The sequence below is a fragment of the Xyrauchen texanus genome, chromosome 46 (assembly GCF_025860055.1).
Source record: "Xyrauchen texanus isolate HMW12.3.18 chromosome 46, RBS_HiC_50CHRs, whole genome shotgun sequence".
In the NCBI taxonomy this organism is placed as follows: Eukaryota; Metazoa; Chordata; class Actinopteri; order Cypriniformes; family Catostomidae; genus Xyrauchen; species Xyrauchen texanus.
In genome coordinates, this window is record NC_068321.1 from 5405011 (window position 1) to 5421463 (window position 16453).

Here is a 16453-nt window from a genome sequence, read left to right on the forward strand (position 1 = left end):
ATAACATGACGGTTATTGAGATTAAGCGTGAAGTAATTCGGATGGTCATGTGATTCTAACATGGCCGCCCCCCTGAGGAGACCCTCTACATGTAGAATAATCAGCTTTTATAAGGTCACTGATATGACTGGAGTCTTCATTTTAATGTGATTGCTCGTGATTTCCTACATATATTCCAAAATTACAATTAATGTATTTAGGAGTAGGTCCTAGGCTAAAACATTTTTTAATGAGCAAAAATATTAGTGAGTCCACCTTTAATTGTCACTCTGAAATATTTGTATTTATGTGTGTAAAATAAGCACAGGCTTCGGTAACAACGCTTAAAGTATTATCATGCCTTCTTATGTGTCTCTCTGAGAGAATAACCTGAGGGTAATACTATGGTAATACCTCTAGTTGGACAGGTAGAGGGGAGGGGGTGAACTCGGTCAGGGGTCATGCTTACTACGTCACAAGCTCCTAAAATGGCGTTTTGATGACGACGGGAAAAGTGAGGACCACTACCCTTGTTCGAAAGGTATTTTATATACATTTCTACCATTTGTACGATATGCATTTCGGCGTTGTGTAGATTGGACGAATTGATCAATGGCATTAAACGCATTGCACGATCAGCCCATTTCTGCCCACTTTACCTAACCCATACCAGCTTGGCAAGGTAACATTTCCTGTTGTTTTTGAAAACGATTTTTAATGATACAGTGTTTACCCTTTTGAAAATGTTCGCACTATATGATTTCTCGTTAGAAAAGGTCAAAACGCCGCTTATGTTTTGAAATATACATTAGGAAACACGTTGTCTGTAGGCGAGTAGTGTCCGCGGTTCCGCATTTATCGAGACAAGATACGTGTATTTTACCTTAACCCCACCGTATGCTTTGTACAAGCCCGGACTTGTGTTATTCGTTGGCATACTGCTCTGGACTAGCATATTTTCATTAAAAATTTTATTTCGAAATAAAACCCCGCTGTCTGTGTGTCCTCTTGCTAATTTAATCAGATTCCAGCCCTAATTAATAAGCACGTACATTAATTTGTTTTATAATTAGAGCTCAATCTTTTAATAGTAGTCTTTATTTTTTCTTAGTTAGACGATCTAATTGTTTGAAGCGCAATTTCTCACGATAACTGCCTCAGAAACGCACAATGTTTGTTAAATTGTCTTTAATGATGACGTCACTGCATTATGATGATGTCCCTTTAAAATAACCATGGTAACTGTAGTTTCCTGAAGTAGATTGATAGACTGAAATATATTTGGCCATTTTGAGATTGTATAACAAACCATTTCTTTTTTTTAATCAGCATTTTTTACATATTGTGGACAATACATTTTTGTTTCATTTCTGGACATCGTATTTACTGTTATTAAATTGTATTATGTGTGTATATATATTTTATAATGGTTTAAAATTAAATAGTTGAAATCGGGAATGGATATTTGTACTAATAACAATGTAAATTATATGAAATATGTTCATGGCTGATATGTGTATTAGAAATGTAATTAAGAAATTGTTAAATTATTAATAATTATAGATATCTGTAATTGCATCTTAGACAGGAGTGAATGAAAAATCATTTAAAAATTCTACTAGTGGAAATGCAGTTAAAGATGTCAAAAATTTGGAATTCCTTTTTTGATATCAAAAAGTAGTGGCATGATACTAAGAATTAACATTTTTACTAGTGCAAACGTAATTACTGATATATAAAATTAGCACTTTCACTAGAAGTAATTCCATTTCTTATATCAAGAATTAGCTTTCAAGTAGAGAAAATTAAATTATCTACAATTCATATTCTGCACTTGAGAAAAATGTCAAATGGGTATATGAAAGGCCATTAGGGTTGTTATTATCCCAGAATAACAGTTTATCCTCTTATCATGCAGAGACCCCAATGCAAGACATCAAGGGTAGGCGATGGAGCTCCCGAACTACGCCAGTCAACTGCTTCTCCAGCTCAATCAACAGCGCTCCAAGGGCTTCCTGTGCGATGTCATTATCATGGTCGAGAACACGCTCTTCCGAGCCCACAAAAGCATCCTTGCCGCCACCAGCCACTATTTCAAATCCCTCGTCCTTCATGATAACCTCATCCATCTCGACCCCGATATGGTGGATACAGCCATTTTCCAGCACATTCTGGATTTCATTTACACTGGCAAACTATCCGACGAGACCATTGATGATCTAGATTTAAGCTCTCTGCTCACCACAGCGAATTATCTCCAACTCACCGACCTCGCAAACCTGTGCTCCAGCAAGATCAACCAAAACGGCTCCTTCAAAAGCTTATCTCGTGGGAGTTCTTTGAGAGTGCAGAGGTTCTCCTCGCCTACCTCAAACAACTCTTCAGGTCACTCGTACGACCGGGCAATTGAAGATCACTCGTCAGACACTGAAGCATATTGTATGACCCCTCCCAAAAAGAGACATAATGCTCAGATTAGATGCATTTCCAGGAAGAAGCAGGACTTGGGGTTGGATTTGTCGAAGAAAAACTCAAATTCGGAGACCTTGGTGAATGATGAGGTGCTTGTATCTAGAACAGTCTCCAACAATATGCAGCTAGGAATAAATGTTAAGTGTATTCCAAAGGAGGAGAAGTGGATAATTCCTTTAGACGGAGCTCAGGTAAGAAAACAGGAGGGATCTCGAAGAAAGTCCAAGGTCAATGGTTACATACCTCCTAACAGGGCTGGAAGCCAACTAAGCCAAAATCAGACATTTACTCTTGAGTTGTCTGTAAAGAAAGAGATTGGAGCAAAGACGCAAGATGAAACCGAAAGCCAAAAACCAAACAATGGGTCCACCAATTTTGTTTATCAAAAGGAGACCTTTCTCAAAGAAGCCGAAGGCGACAACCCTTATGTTTGTATACCATGCGAAAAAGGTTTTCCCTCTTCGGAAAGCCTGAAGTCCCATGTGCAAACCCATATCAATGAAGATATGGATGTGAAAGTTGAGGATGAGGAGGAAGGTGAGGGAGACCTTGGAGTTACCAGAGTCTCGCAAGAAGCTCCTGAAAGCCTGGAGCAAAGTCCACCAAAGTCCCTCAAAGATGTTGACACTTTGCGTCCGTTCCCTTGCAATATTTGCGGCAAGATGTTCACGCAGCGCGGCACTATGACGCGCCACATGCGCAGCCACCTCGGCCTAAAGCCATTTGCGTGCGACGAGTGTGGCATGCGTTTCACCAGGCAGTACCGTCTAACCGAGCACATGCGCGTCCATTCGGGGGAAAAGCCGTACAAGTGCCAGGTCTGCGGAGGGAAATTTACACAACAAAGAAACCTCATTAGTCACATGCGAATGCATACCTCCTAGGACAGGTCAAAAAGTTTGAAACTTGGATGATACCTCGAAATTAGAATCGGATCTTCATAATGTTGTTTAGACTGATAGAGGTTGCCCTTTTGAGCTAATCTAGGGGTTAGGCCACATCCACACTAATCCGTTTTGGTTTGAAAACTGTTAACAGTGGAGGAATACAGTGTCCTAGTGTGGACGTGTTTTTTAAACAAAAACGAATTGGTGTGGACTGTGGACGTGGCCTTAGTTTCGCCCACAAATGCTGTTGAACACTACAAAGATTGTTTTTTTTTTTTAGAGGAATGGCGACGCCATAGATAAGCATAAAAATGCCAACTTCAGCCAAATCGTATTGTTATACCTCTGTCTTCATACCTTCTTTAATATTCTACATATGCATGAGTTGTTTATTGTTCTTGTTAGTGTGTAGTTAAACGCGAATACGGCGTTTATCCATTTAGAGATGTAGTTTGATTGAATAACACAATAAAAAATGACCTCAAATAGCTAGAAATCCTCTCTAGAACTGAAGCGAACAAATGATCCTGGTGATGCCAGTTATTTTACAGCAGTGACTTGATATACTTCTCGAATGTATTTTATGGAGTTTGTTTTAGTTTATTCTTCAGAAACAGACCTTGATAAAGCTGGATTGTTTACTTGAATACACAAAATTGCTACCTCAGATTAAACCAAACCCTCTGATTAGCCTGTATGAGATTATTTAAGACTACATATTAGATCAAAACTACTCACTGTCTTCCATATTTCAATCTCTATCTCTGAATTCATATAATAATCTTAAACCGGCATTTGATCCAAATGAGAGAAAACACACTGCCTGTTTTAAAGTAAACTTTTCAGGGGTACAGGTAATACTTCCCTATAGAGTTGCGATCTGAGCTAGTTAAGCGTTGTCACATGAGCAATTACGGTGTTTTGATGTACAGTTCCAAAGAAATATTGAATGTTGAAATGCTAAAGAATTACTGTAAAACTATAACCAAATCTATATTCTTGCTAAATATTTAAGTCTAATTTATGCTTCTTTTGATTCAGGTATATATATGAGTCTTCTTTTTTTTTTTTTTTCAGGGGTTTTCCTTTTGGGGGTTTTTTTTTTGTTTCCAATGCTTTAAACCAATGGCTTAATTTATACACCATATTGTCCGTTGATAATTTTACTGATATGGCGTGTGCATTGTAATTATGAATTAAAAAAAGTTAGGTTTAGCTAATTGCATTCATGAATTTGTGTTGATAGGAGACCAAAAGCTTAAAAGCGAAACCTACTGTAAATATCTTTGGGTACCTTAATGTCAGTTATTGTTCGCAGTTGATATATTACTGAAACTTTTACTTTGTTTAGATATTCAATCAGCTTCTTACTGTGTTTTAATTTCTTTATGACATGTTTATTTGAAACTACCTCTTGTTGGGTATTTTGTTCGTTGTACACATGTTTTCAGCATGCTGAAGGGCTTTTGGTACCTGATTTGAAGGTTGTATTAACTGTTTGTTTTGTAGCTGGTTGCCTATATTGGTGATATCAAAATGGTACTTTAAATAATATATCAACTAGCCTAAGATTTGATTTGTTGAATTGCCTTTACATGTAGTCTTTATTCGTTTTTGTGCTTGCTTGCTTTTTCTGTTTTTGGTTTATATCAAGATGATTATTTGACACTGTTTGTAAATCAATACATTTTTAGAACATTCAGGAACTTTTTAATGTGTAATAGGACTTGAAACTGAACTTCAGAACTGTGACAACTCTTCATTTGCATCCTCTGCAAACCTCAGGGAACAATTAGGGATGCATGTCCCAATAAAGCGCCATTAACCAATATTTTTTTTGTTCTAGATGTGTTTCGATGTTCTCTACACCTAACACAATAAGGTGTGGCAGCTCTTCTTTCAACTTACAGTAATGATTGTGTGTAGTTGTACGGATTGATGTGGTTTTCAAATGCTTTTGGAAAAAAATGTCAAGTACCTTCTTTAGAAAATACAGATACGAGAGTATTTGCAACATGTTTATGAAAACCAAAGCACATTTTCACTCTTTGAAAAATTTAAGATCCTATTGTATATAACCTTGTTCTCAGTTATGACATGAAATAAACTTAAATGCTGATCAAATAATACAAATCTGTTCGTATACATGTAATCTTTCTTTATGATTTATAATGTTGGTTTCATACATAAAAAATATAGAAGTTTCTACAAAAAAAAAAATGTTTTCATGTCTTTAAAAATTATGTTTTCTTGCACCTTGAATACATGCGTGTACACAACTAAATTATTAATTCCAAAAAAATAATTTCAAGCTAAAAATATTTTTACAAATATGCTTTTTTTGAGTTCTGAATATCAAGTTTTTGTAGGATTACTCCATTTGACCTGAACAAAATGTTTCATAAAAATGTGACACACAGTCCTGTTTATTTTATTAATTTTTTGTCACATGACAATAAAATGGCTACCATCATGTTTGAATTTGATTTTGTGGAAAAGTTATTCTATTTTTGATAAACAATTTGTTTTTTCAAGAATTCCAGCTTTAATTAGATTTAATTTTTAGTCAACATTGTTTAACTTTAATCACCAGAAAAAAATGACATTGAAAACATGATTATCGTACACTGAAAACCCCAATAAGTTGAATCGTTCTCTCAATTGAATGGAGTGTTGGTGTCTCCAAAACTTTAATTTAATTAAACTTAATCAAACTTTGTAATCAATTAACTTGGTGTTTATTTATGAAAAATAAATTCAATTAACTTAAGTATTGGAGTTATGAGCCCAAAACCTGACATTTCAAGTAATACTTCATAATTAATTAACTTGATATTTTCAGTAATGAAGGTTTAAAGTGTTTACAGTGTAGAAAATATGTATTTCAGTCATAATTTTTTTTGTGAATGGCATTTTAATGTTTTTGTTAATAACTTTATAGATCAGTATGAATTTAATTACAAATATGACGATTTTGAAATTTTTAGTTAATATGTGGAGGAGTAATAAGTATGATCTGTAATTATATGCCAATATTATGGACTATATAAAAGACAAGAAAAAACAATTAGCAATCAATATCTGACTGTTTTGTAATGTAGTCATGTTCTGGGCATTCTACCATGCTACACTACTTCTGCTATATAATTGTGCTCAGTATGTAGATGCTCTGTATGTATCGAGTACCCTGTATGAGCAATTTTGTTTCTTGTTTTGTATTTTCCATTTGATGTTCCTTTCAATTTACTGTAATTCCGTGGTTGTAATCTAGGAGGCGCTCGCGGGCATGGCAGGTACTACATGTGAGCAGTGAGCACAGAGGAAGAAGAAATTAGGTGTTGTTGGCGGGAATCACAGCGATTTCTGACCATGTGTTCATTGAGGTCGTGTTCAACGTGTTAAATGAGCTTTTTTTACTTGTTCATTGAACTCTATTGTGTTAAACGAGATTAAGGAGTCAGAGAGTGTCTTGGCAAGTGAATTGGCTGGATATGGAATATATCTGTGGCTAGTGCTTTCATATCTAGTCCAGTGGGTGGCAGCATGAATCCACATACAAAACAACTAGTTATAGATAATCACCATTATTCTCTACATCCTCTCACTTTAGTTTTGAATCCCAGTTGTTGCTCTCTAAAATTTGCCATATTTACGAGATAAAATCTTAAATAAATCTGAGCTTTACGAGATGGGAATACTTAAAGACTACTTCAGGGATTGCTTTTGCCCATAGTTATAGTTTGGTTACAGGTATTTGGTCTTTTGTTTTTTAATGGTGTCCAATTCATTGTGATAATGACTCTTATACAGTGGGGTCCAAACATATGAGACCAAATTAAATATCTGGAATGTAAAATCTGTTTTAAACTTGCAAATAAACAGTGTTTTGAAGTTGAAATATGTAGCAAATTTGTGGCATTGACCACGTTAACTTCATACCCCACTGTATCTAATAACATATACATTCAATATAAGTGAAATGCATCTTTGTGTGATTGCAGAGGGCTTTTTGTTGTACTTTTGTTGTTCATTGCACTTTCATCCAACAGTAAACCTACCTGTTAACCGATCTGAATCTCCACACAGAAGCACGTTGAGTTTTCTTGTCCTTAAGCTTCAGTGAAGTGAAGATAAGGCCCAGTGTTTTCACATGTAAATGACACTCAGGCTGCAGCGAGCGCAGCGTATTGTTAGCACAGAGTGCCTCAGAGGGGTTCTGCAGAGCATTCTTGAAAGCTCCAGACCTTATCTGATGGCGCGCAGGCCCTGCAGGGGAGGGCAAGGGACAGGGTTCGGGGAATGTGGCAGGCACAGGTCGCTGGGAGAATAGAACAGCTGGCAGTGGCCCACGTGCAGACTCTAAACACAGAGAGCAGACACTCTGAGCAGGGTGGGAACTTGCTACTAAGACATCTACAAACATAGAAATCCCTTTCGTGGCATTATCAGAGTGCTGCCAGCTTGTGGTACACACACACAGACAACAAGTGCACAGAGAAAGAAACCTTAAGACACGAATAATAAGTAGACTTTGCTCACTTCTTATCTCACTTTTGCATAGTGTTTGCGTAGTTCATGTTTTGGTGACCCACATTAGGCTTATTTTTTAAATGATGTTGTTCAAAAACTTTAGTTTTAATATGTGAAAGGTCCTTACTGCTTATTCACATAGTTTAGTAATGTAGAGGTCTTCTTATTTATTTTGTATTTTTTTTCAAGGCCTGAAATTTAGAAAAAGTTTCAATAGAACACTTATTAGTAATCGTAACGTTTTCAGTCAGAACCAATATGGATTCCACAGCCTGATACATTAGATAACCCATTTAAGCTTTCACAAAGAACAGTTAATTTTCCAGTTTTTGTGGAAAACAATCTGGTAATGTGGTAGAAATATTAATATGAATATAAAAGTCTTTCACATAGCACCTAAATGGACAAGTCATACACCGATCAGCCACAACATTAAAACCACCTACCTAATACTCAAACCAGCCCATCTGGCACCAACAATCATCCAATCAATTATCTAAACAGCCAATCATGTGTCGGCTGGGGAGTGCAAAAACTCATGCAGATATGAATCAGGAATGTCAGTTAATGTCCACATCAACCATCAGAATGGGGAAAAAAATTATCTGAGTGATTTGGACCATGGCATGATTGTTGGTGCCAGATGGGCTGGTTTGAGTATTTCTGGGATTTTCACACACAACAGTCTCTGCTCAATCTTTACTCAGAATGGTGCCAAAAACAAAAACATTTTACCTAAAAATTCAATCTTATAGATGTCCAGACCAAAATATGCAGTCCCACAGAAAAAGCATTCTAAACAAATAGTCTCTCAAGAAAATGTCTTCTGCCATCGCAAAGGCGAGAGTGTCAGCTTTCTAATGACACTTAGATTGAGCTTTTAGTCCACTCTGAGGACGAGATATTCAATGAAACAATGAAGGTAGTGCTTGAATTGAAAATAAGACTGAATGTCTATGGACAAGCTCATCTGTAAGGGCTAAAATGTGTTAGAGCGCCACCTGCATTTCAGATCGTCATTTTGTGGTTTTGACAATTGCAATTAGTCCAGAGTATGTATTAAATTTGAGTGTGAAAAAAAAATCAGGCGGCAGCCCAAAAATGCACCACAGTTTAAGGGCACTTATTCAACATAAGTAACATATACAAATGTACCTTAATGTACAGTTGATACATATAAAGCATTTATTAAGGAGTTGTCAACATTAGAAACCTCTACATAAAGTTCAGTATGGTTTAATGGTCATCAGGCTTTATTATATGATTTATGATGTGAATGAGCATGAAGAGCTAAAAAGTGTTTTTGCAGAGGACTTTGGGTTACTAGAACTAGATAAAACCATTCTTTAGACATCAATATGAGAAAGAAAGTGACAACACAAGTGAGTCAAGACATTGCATTAATAAATATAAATACAAAGTGGACTGTATTAATCTCACAATAATAGTCGCTGCATTGTGATATACAGTAAATCATGAATTAGGACATTTTATGTTTTTGATTACTTTAAGTATGAATAAGTGTATTAAGCATTTATAAATGCACATTTTAATGCTCACTATTTGACAAGTATTGATTTAAAGTTGCCCTTTTTATGCATGTTACTATAACTGCATATACATAATTTATAATGCATTTGTAAATGGTAGTCATTAATGAACTCCTTTTATAAACCCTTTACAATGGGAATATGAATGTAAAGTGTACCATAAAAAAATTCTGTCATTATTTACCTACCCTCATGTAGTTTAAACCCTTGAAAATGTCTTCCAGGGCACACATTAAGGAAAGTTTTGAAGAATGCTTATACTGCTCTTTTCCATACATTGCTAGTGAATGGCTATTGTTGTTGCAAATAGTTTTCAACAACAACAACAAAACCTTTGCTGTAGCTCTCAAATTCTATTTGCATTCATGCATATTCAATCTTGCAATCAATCTCATTTTCAGTTACATCAAACAACATTGTTTCTCACAATCAAATGCAAAGAGCCAAGTTTGACTATGAAAGCATGAGTGGACATCATTTCAATTTTTGGTGAACTATTTTTAAGAATCCTATTCAGTGAAAATAGTTTGATAAGAAGGGGGTTCTTTGCTGAATCTGGTGCTGCAAAGGACCACTGAAGAACCTTTCATTTTTAGACTGACAAAAATAATAAGGAACGTCTTTGTGCAGGAACTCAATACAGACAAAACAAATACAATCCAAAGGGGAAAACATGGAGATCATGTCTTTGAAGATCAACTTGAGCATTTCAGTGATTATGAAAATGAGTGCTGCTCACCCCGTGGCAAATAGAATAGACAAATACAGTTATATAGATGTTGCCTGGCATTGTTATGTCCAGCAGTGGTATGTGTCTTTCTATCCAGGCTTTGTGAATTACCAATAGGTGTTATCTAGTTGTAGCAATTTACAAATGCTTGAAAGAACTCTGGCAGAGCGACGCAATAAGGAATGTCACTTTTGTCCTGTACATTCCAGCTGGCAAGGTACAAACTAACTGGAACAGACAAAAATGATGCTGCTATCTGTGTTCACACAATAGAGGGCAGTCTAAAGGTCAATGGGGGTTATTGTTAAAGCAGAGCTGAGTACACAACACAAGCACATTATATACATACACATATTGTGCTGTGGCTGTTGGCAGTAAAATCAGAATGTGTGTGGTCTCAGATGTGCAGGGTTACAGATTTACAAGGCCCAAGTCTTGTGTCCTTAAGATGTATGAGTTTCTGTATTAGTAATAAATGCAATGTGCTGAGAAAGCATTCAGAGAATACGCTTGTGTATGTGGTTGAGCACACACACACATTAATCAAAAAAACAAAACTTTGCCTATATCAGCATATTGCTTTTGGGATATCTGTTCTCCTACAAATATTCATGTGGCCTTTGATAGAGCAGCACATTATAAAGTGTATAAAAAAGGAGCAGCAGCAAGTTTCAAACTGTCATACTGATCCTGTGTCTGCCATACGTACACGCACACACACACACACACACACACACGCACACGCACGCACGCACACACATTTTATTAGCTGACTAAATTGGACCATACCATTGACTTCAATTATTTTAAATTAAAATACTAATATATATATATATATATATTACCCCACTCTTCCACCAAGGCACTTGCAAGTTCCAGGACATTTCTGGGGTAATGACCCTAGCCCTCACCCTCTGATCCAACAGGTCCCAGACGTGCTCAATGGGGTTGAGATCCGGGCTCTTCGCTGGCCATGGCAGAACACTGACATTCCTGTCTTGCAGGAAATCACTCACAGAAGTAGCAGTATGTCTGGTGGGATTGTCATGCAGGAGGGTAATGTCAGGATGAGCCTCCAGGAAGGGTACCATATGAGGGAGGATGATGTCTTCCCTGTAATGCACAGCATTGAGATTGTCTGCAATGACAACCAGCTCAGTCCAATGATGCTGTGACACACCGCCCCAGAGCATGACGGACTGTCCACCTCCAAATCGATCCCGCTCCAAAGGACAGGCCTCGGTGTAACGTTCATTCCTTTGGCGATAAACACGAGTCCGACCATCACCCCTGGTGAGACAAAACCATGACTCATCAGTGAAGAGCACTTTTTGCCAGTCCTATCTGGTCCAGTGAAGGTGGGTTTGTGCTCATAGGCGACGTTGTTGCGGTGATGTCTGGTAAGGACCTGCCTTAAAACAGGCCTACAAGCCCTCAATCCATCCTCTCTCAGCCTATTGCAGACAGTCTGAGCACTGATGAAGGGATTGTGCGTTACTGGTGTAACTGGGGCAGTTGTTGTTGCCATCCTGTACCTGTCCCGCAGGTGTGATATTCAGATGTATTGATCCTGTGCAGGTGTTGTTACACGTGGTCTGCTATTGCGAGGATGATCAGCTGTCCTTCCTGTCTGTCTTAAGCGTCTCACAGTACGGATATTGCTATTTATTGCCCTGGCCACATCTGCGGTCCTCATGCCTCCATGCAGCATGCCTAAGGCACGTTCATGCAGATGAGCAGGGACCCTGAGCATCTTTCTTCTGGTGTTTTTCAGAGTCAGTAGAAAGGTCTCTTTAGTGTCCTAAGTTTTAATAACTGTGACCTTAATTGCCTACCGTCTGTAAGCTGTTAGTGTCTTAATGACAGTTCTACAGGTGCATATTCATTAATTGTTTATGGTTCATTGAACAAACATGGAAAACATTGTTTAAACCCTTTACAATAAAGATCTGTAAAGTTATTTGGATTTTTACAAAATTATCTTTAAAATACAGTGTCCTGAAAAAGGGACGTTTCTTTTTTTGCCGAATTTATGAGTTCTATGGCAAGCCTTGAAGGGACAAATACACAATCACATACATTCACATGTCAACAAGTTACTCAATGAATCACATCCTAATTCATTCTTTATTGTTTATTTGTGAATTGTTTATTCTCACGCGGTACTTCTGTTGTTATTTCAGCGAGATCCGCATGACAGAAGAGAGAGAATTGAAGTGAGTTTGTGTCACCACTCCATTTTGTATCGACAAGTATGACATGCCTCCGACTGAAGAGAGAGAGATCACAGCAAAACAGTCGACAGCTGTGACACCCTCCGCAAAAATCAAGTTGTTTGGAGTCTCCTAGTGTGCTGCTGGCTTAAGGAATCAGCCCCACAGTCAAGTCATTTTTATGAGATCAGCCCTTACAAAAGTTCTCCTAAATTTGCCGCTAATTATTTTCAGATGCAAATGAGCTTGTCATTCACTGCACATGTTTACCAAAAGTATGCAGCTCTTCATCAGAAGTGGTGTACCTGCAGAATACCTTTGGCAACAATGAACAATTCGCTGCAAGTTTGTGTCCAGTTCTAACAGTACGTGTTCTTGCATTCCGTCTGTGCTATTTTTAATTGTCCCTCTATTTACATGTGTGTGCCTCAGATGGAAGCATCTGGAAAATCTCACTGTATTCATTGTCATAAAGGCCACATTTTTGGGATGCTCTGTCAAGTTTAAAGTCTCTTTAAAATGGGTGCTTTCCTACTTGCACTTTTGGTGCGCACCCGAGTTCAAATTATATCAAAGTTCGGTTTGTTTGGATAATGTGAACGCTGTTTACCACACCCGAGTCTGCTTTAAAAGGTGGTCTGGGGTACGTTACATGTGAACACTGGTACAGTTCGCTGATGATATGAACTCAATTGTACCAAATCATGGAAGTGATTTGGTACAAACAAAAGTGTCGCTCCGTGCATGTAAATTTTGATGGTAAATCCAAAGAGATTACTACTCAAATAGAACAATGAAGCTGATCTGTTCTTGAGTTGTTACCTAGTTAAAGTGGTAAACAACTGCTGCTTGTACGCAAGTTGATGACGTAATCAGATCGTAGATCGGACCTATATAATATGATGTGAACAGAGACCAGCGGGGGCAGTGGGAGGGGGGAGGAAATTAACTCTGGTTTGGTTTAAGCAATCAAACAAAGTGTGAAAGCACCCTTTATCATGTCTCAAGGTTCCTGTATTCTGTTGTGTTTCCCCCACCTGTTGTGCTTCTGCTTACTCAGAGTGAGCGAATCTCATTCTTTGGCTGCACTGTTTGTTGAAGCGTGCTGCCACCTATTCACGCGGCTCATAAAAACAGATGTACTTCAAGCTTGGAAAAGTCAATTCCTCTACAACTGCTGCACGTACACAATGAACATAGGAAGATCTCTCCGCCCACTTGCGGCTTGTATAATAAGAAAATCTGTACTTTTGTTACACAGTTTACTTACATGTCAGGGGGCATACATTTTATAATGTGTTATTTTTTTATATATGTAATTAATCACACTAAATTATGCATTAAATGAACAGCCCTAGGACAAAAAGGAGCCCAATGGAGGATTCTGTTATTACGGCCAGTAAACGTCCTCAGAAGGAAGACACCTTTGAATTTATAGGACTGTGCTAGGTAAGGGGGTAAAATATGTGGGAGTGAGGGGAGTTGGAAAGCAGAAAGGGGGGAAATGTAAATTCTCCTCATATTTTTTTTGGTTGTCTTTTTCTGACTGCAATTTAATTCTCATTTTGCACATATAACTTGTTAATTGAGCCCAACTTTTGCATTGATTTCAATTTTTTTAATGCTGTATAAATCATTTTACACAATGTCATTTTATGTCCCTTGGATATCATTGTTTTCTTAATGTAGCTCTACTAAAAAACAATTTAATTTGATTTTGATACATTAATCTTAGGTTTATCATATCATCACATGTCGTCATCATATAATGCAACAAGCATGCAGCCCTAGGGCTCAAAAGAAAGTTGTCTTTTTTGTCTCCACAGTATAGCTTGCTTAGAAACACATACAGGGACACACAAAAGAATATGGTGAATAAAAGACAGAAAGTGTAGCTGTTAAGAGGGGTGATGTGGTTTTGAGTTTGGCTTTTGTTTGGCTCAAGCCCATCCTCCGCTGAGACACCCTCCCCTTCAGTGGGACTACAGCTCAGAATGGAGGTCTATTCAGAGGAGGGAGTGGTGCTCCTTTACCTCAGTGAACACCCCCACATCTCCACACCCTCAGCCTGGTCTGGTCACCAGCAGCTCGCTCTGTTCGTGCCTGTCAAAGGGGCTGGAGGGATCCACCCCTGAACTCAGCCATCTAAACACTATGTCTACACAGCCAATGAGTGATGCAATACTACAAAACTTGGACACTCACTAATCAGTGAAGCAGTGCAAGGGATAGATGCAATAAACTAGCATAAACAAATATTTAACTAATAACTTCCTCTGAGTTTTATATATTTGTGGATGTATCATACCTCTATATGTTCTCAAAACTCTATACTCTGACAGTAATATAAACCTCCAACAAATAGCGAATAGAATTACTATAACTTGGTAATGCTTTACAATAAGGTTTAATTTGTTAACATTACTTAACAACATTAGTTATCATGAACTACCAATGAACAATAGTATTTTTATAAACTAAACTTAGCAGAAAAAATGATCTTGTTTTTAGTTAATGATACATAATGTGAAGAATGTACTGAAAAGTTTTCATATAATATGTCGGCTATATCGATAACATCAAACCTCATTGGTTCTCATTGACGTTTGGTCTCAAGATCCGATGATAACCAGTGAGGTTTGATGTTATCGATGTAGCCGCCATATTTGATGTATAGGCATTTTATCAATATCACTTGATATGAGAGTAAATATTGACTTCCCATAAAGTGATCGTATGGCTTCAGAAGACTTGGAATATAGCGCATGGGACATATTGATTACTTTGATTTCATTTTGTGGTGTTTGTTTTGGCTATTTTCAAGCTTGTACAGACCAGAGTCACCATTCACTTACATTATACCAAATAAAACTGTAAAAATACAAAATATTTGTGAGGTATTTGGAATAAGTTTCACATAAATATGTACATTTGGTGTCAGTGAAAGATTTAAGACTGCAATTAAAGTTTTAAATTAACTTATAAACCTTATACAACTTGGTAATTAATGTTGATTGCAGATGATTACAAAAATAAAGTGTATGCAATATATATTGGCTCGAGTAAATGTTGACAGAGCGGAATGTCAAGTAGTGGTTCATTTATTAAATATTTATTTTTAAATACTGTATATATAATACTCCACTATTTGACATTTTAAATGTTTAATAAATAATTATGTAAATACATAAAATAATATACTGTCATTAATAATTGTTTATCGAAATATTTATATAATTATTCATATTAATTTATTCAAATATTCTTATAGTAATTATAGGGTGCAAACCACCATCTTTCCACTCATTCCTGACAGAACTTTCCTACACATTACACTATTCCATACTGTATATATCACAATATCAGAATAATTTGTGTCCCAGAAACATTCAAACTCTCATCATACCACTATGAAATGATGCATTCTCACATGAGTCTAATGGCTTCATTGCTGACTGCATCATTAAAACTGTTGCTGAATCAAGATATTTTTCATGCCAAAACTTTATTCAGGGCCACCCAAAACTAGATACACAGTATACTCTTCCTCGGTTGATAAATCAGCTTATATGCCACCCTTTTCCCACAGGTATGAGAATGAATGCACACTCAACTGAGAAAGGGGAGAGAAAGGGGAACCAGGGTGGATATTTTTAGCCTAGACCTTGATTCTGATTTGTAACCACCAAAAGCACCTTTTTAAACTTCCCAGACATATGAATAGCCAAGAAAAAAAATAATAGTAATATTGTGGGGGAAAAAGATACATGTTTCACTTTACTCTTGAATTTACCATTAATTCAAATCTGGTAAATTAACTTTTATGGGGGTTTATTATTGTTTATTATTGTAAGGGTTAGGTTAGAAAGTGAGAATTTCTAGAGGTCTCTGAACAGTAAATAATTATATAAGTTATATCTAAAATATATATTTTCATTATACACCGTTACACGTTATACACTAACACTTTATTCATGTAAAGAATATTAGTAAACATAACTAAATAAACCTGACTTCATTAGGTAAAAAAAAACTAAAGTCATTTTTAGGGTTAAATCAAGTCAAGGTAACTGTTTTAGATGACCACTTTTT

The 16453-nt window shown here is 36.8% G+C and overlaps 1 protein-coding gene across 2 annotated transcripts; it reads left to right on the plus strand.

Annotated features, from left to right (window-relative positions):
- Positions 1 to 461: 461 nt before the first annotated feature.
- On the plus strand, positions 462 to 5604 carry LOC127638385 (hypermethylated in cancer 2 protein-like). Of its 2 annotated transcripts, none has more exons than XM_052119879.1 (2): positions 462 to 520; positions 1898 to 5604. In XM_052119879.1, the coding sequence occupies exon 2, from the start codon at positions 1929 to 1931 to the stop codon at positions 3333 to 3335; it is 1407 nt and encodes a 468-aa protein (XP_051975839.1). In that variant the 5' UTR covers positions 462 to 520; positions 1898 to 1928; the 3' UTR covers positions 3336 to 5604. The 2 variants fall into 2 exon arrangements, with proteins under 2 accessions (XP_051975839.1, XP_051975840.1); XM_052119880.1 differs by lacking the exon at positions 462 to 520 and adding an exon at positions 563 to 661.
- The last annotated feature ends 10849 nt before the right edge of the window (positions 5605 to 16453 follow it).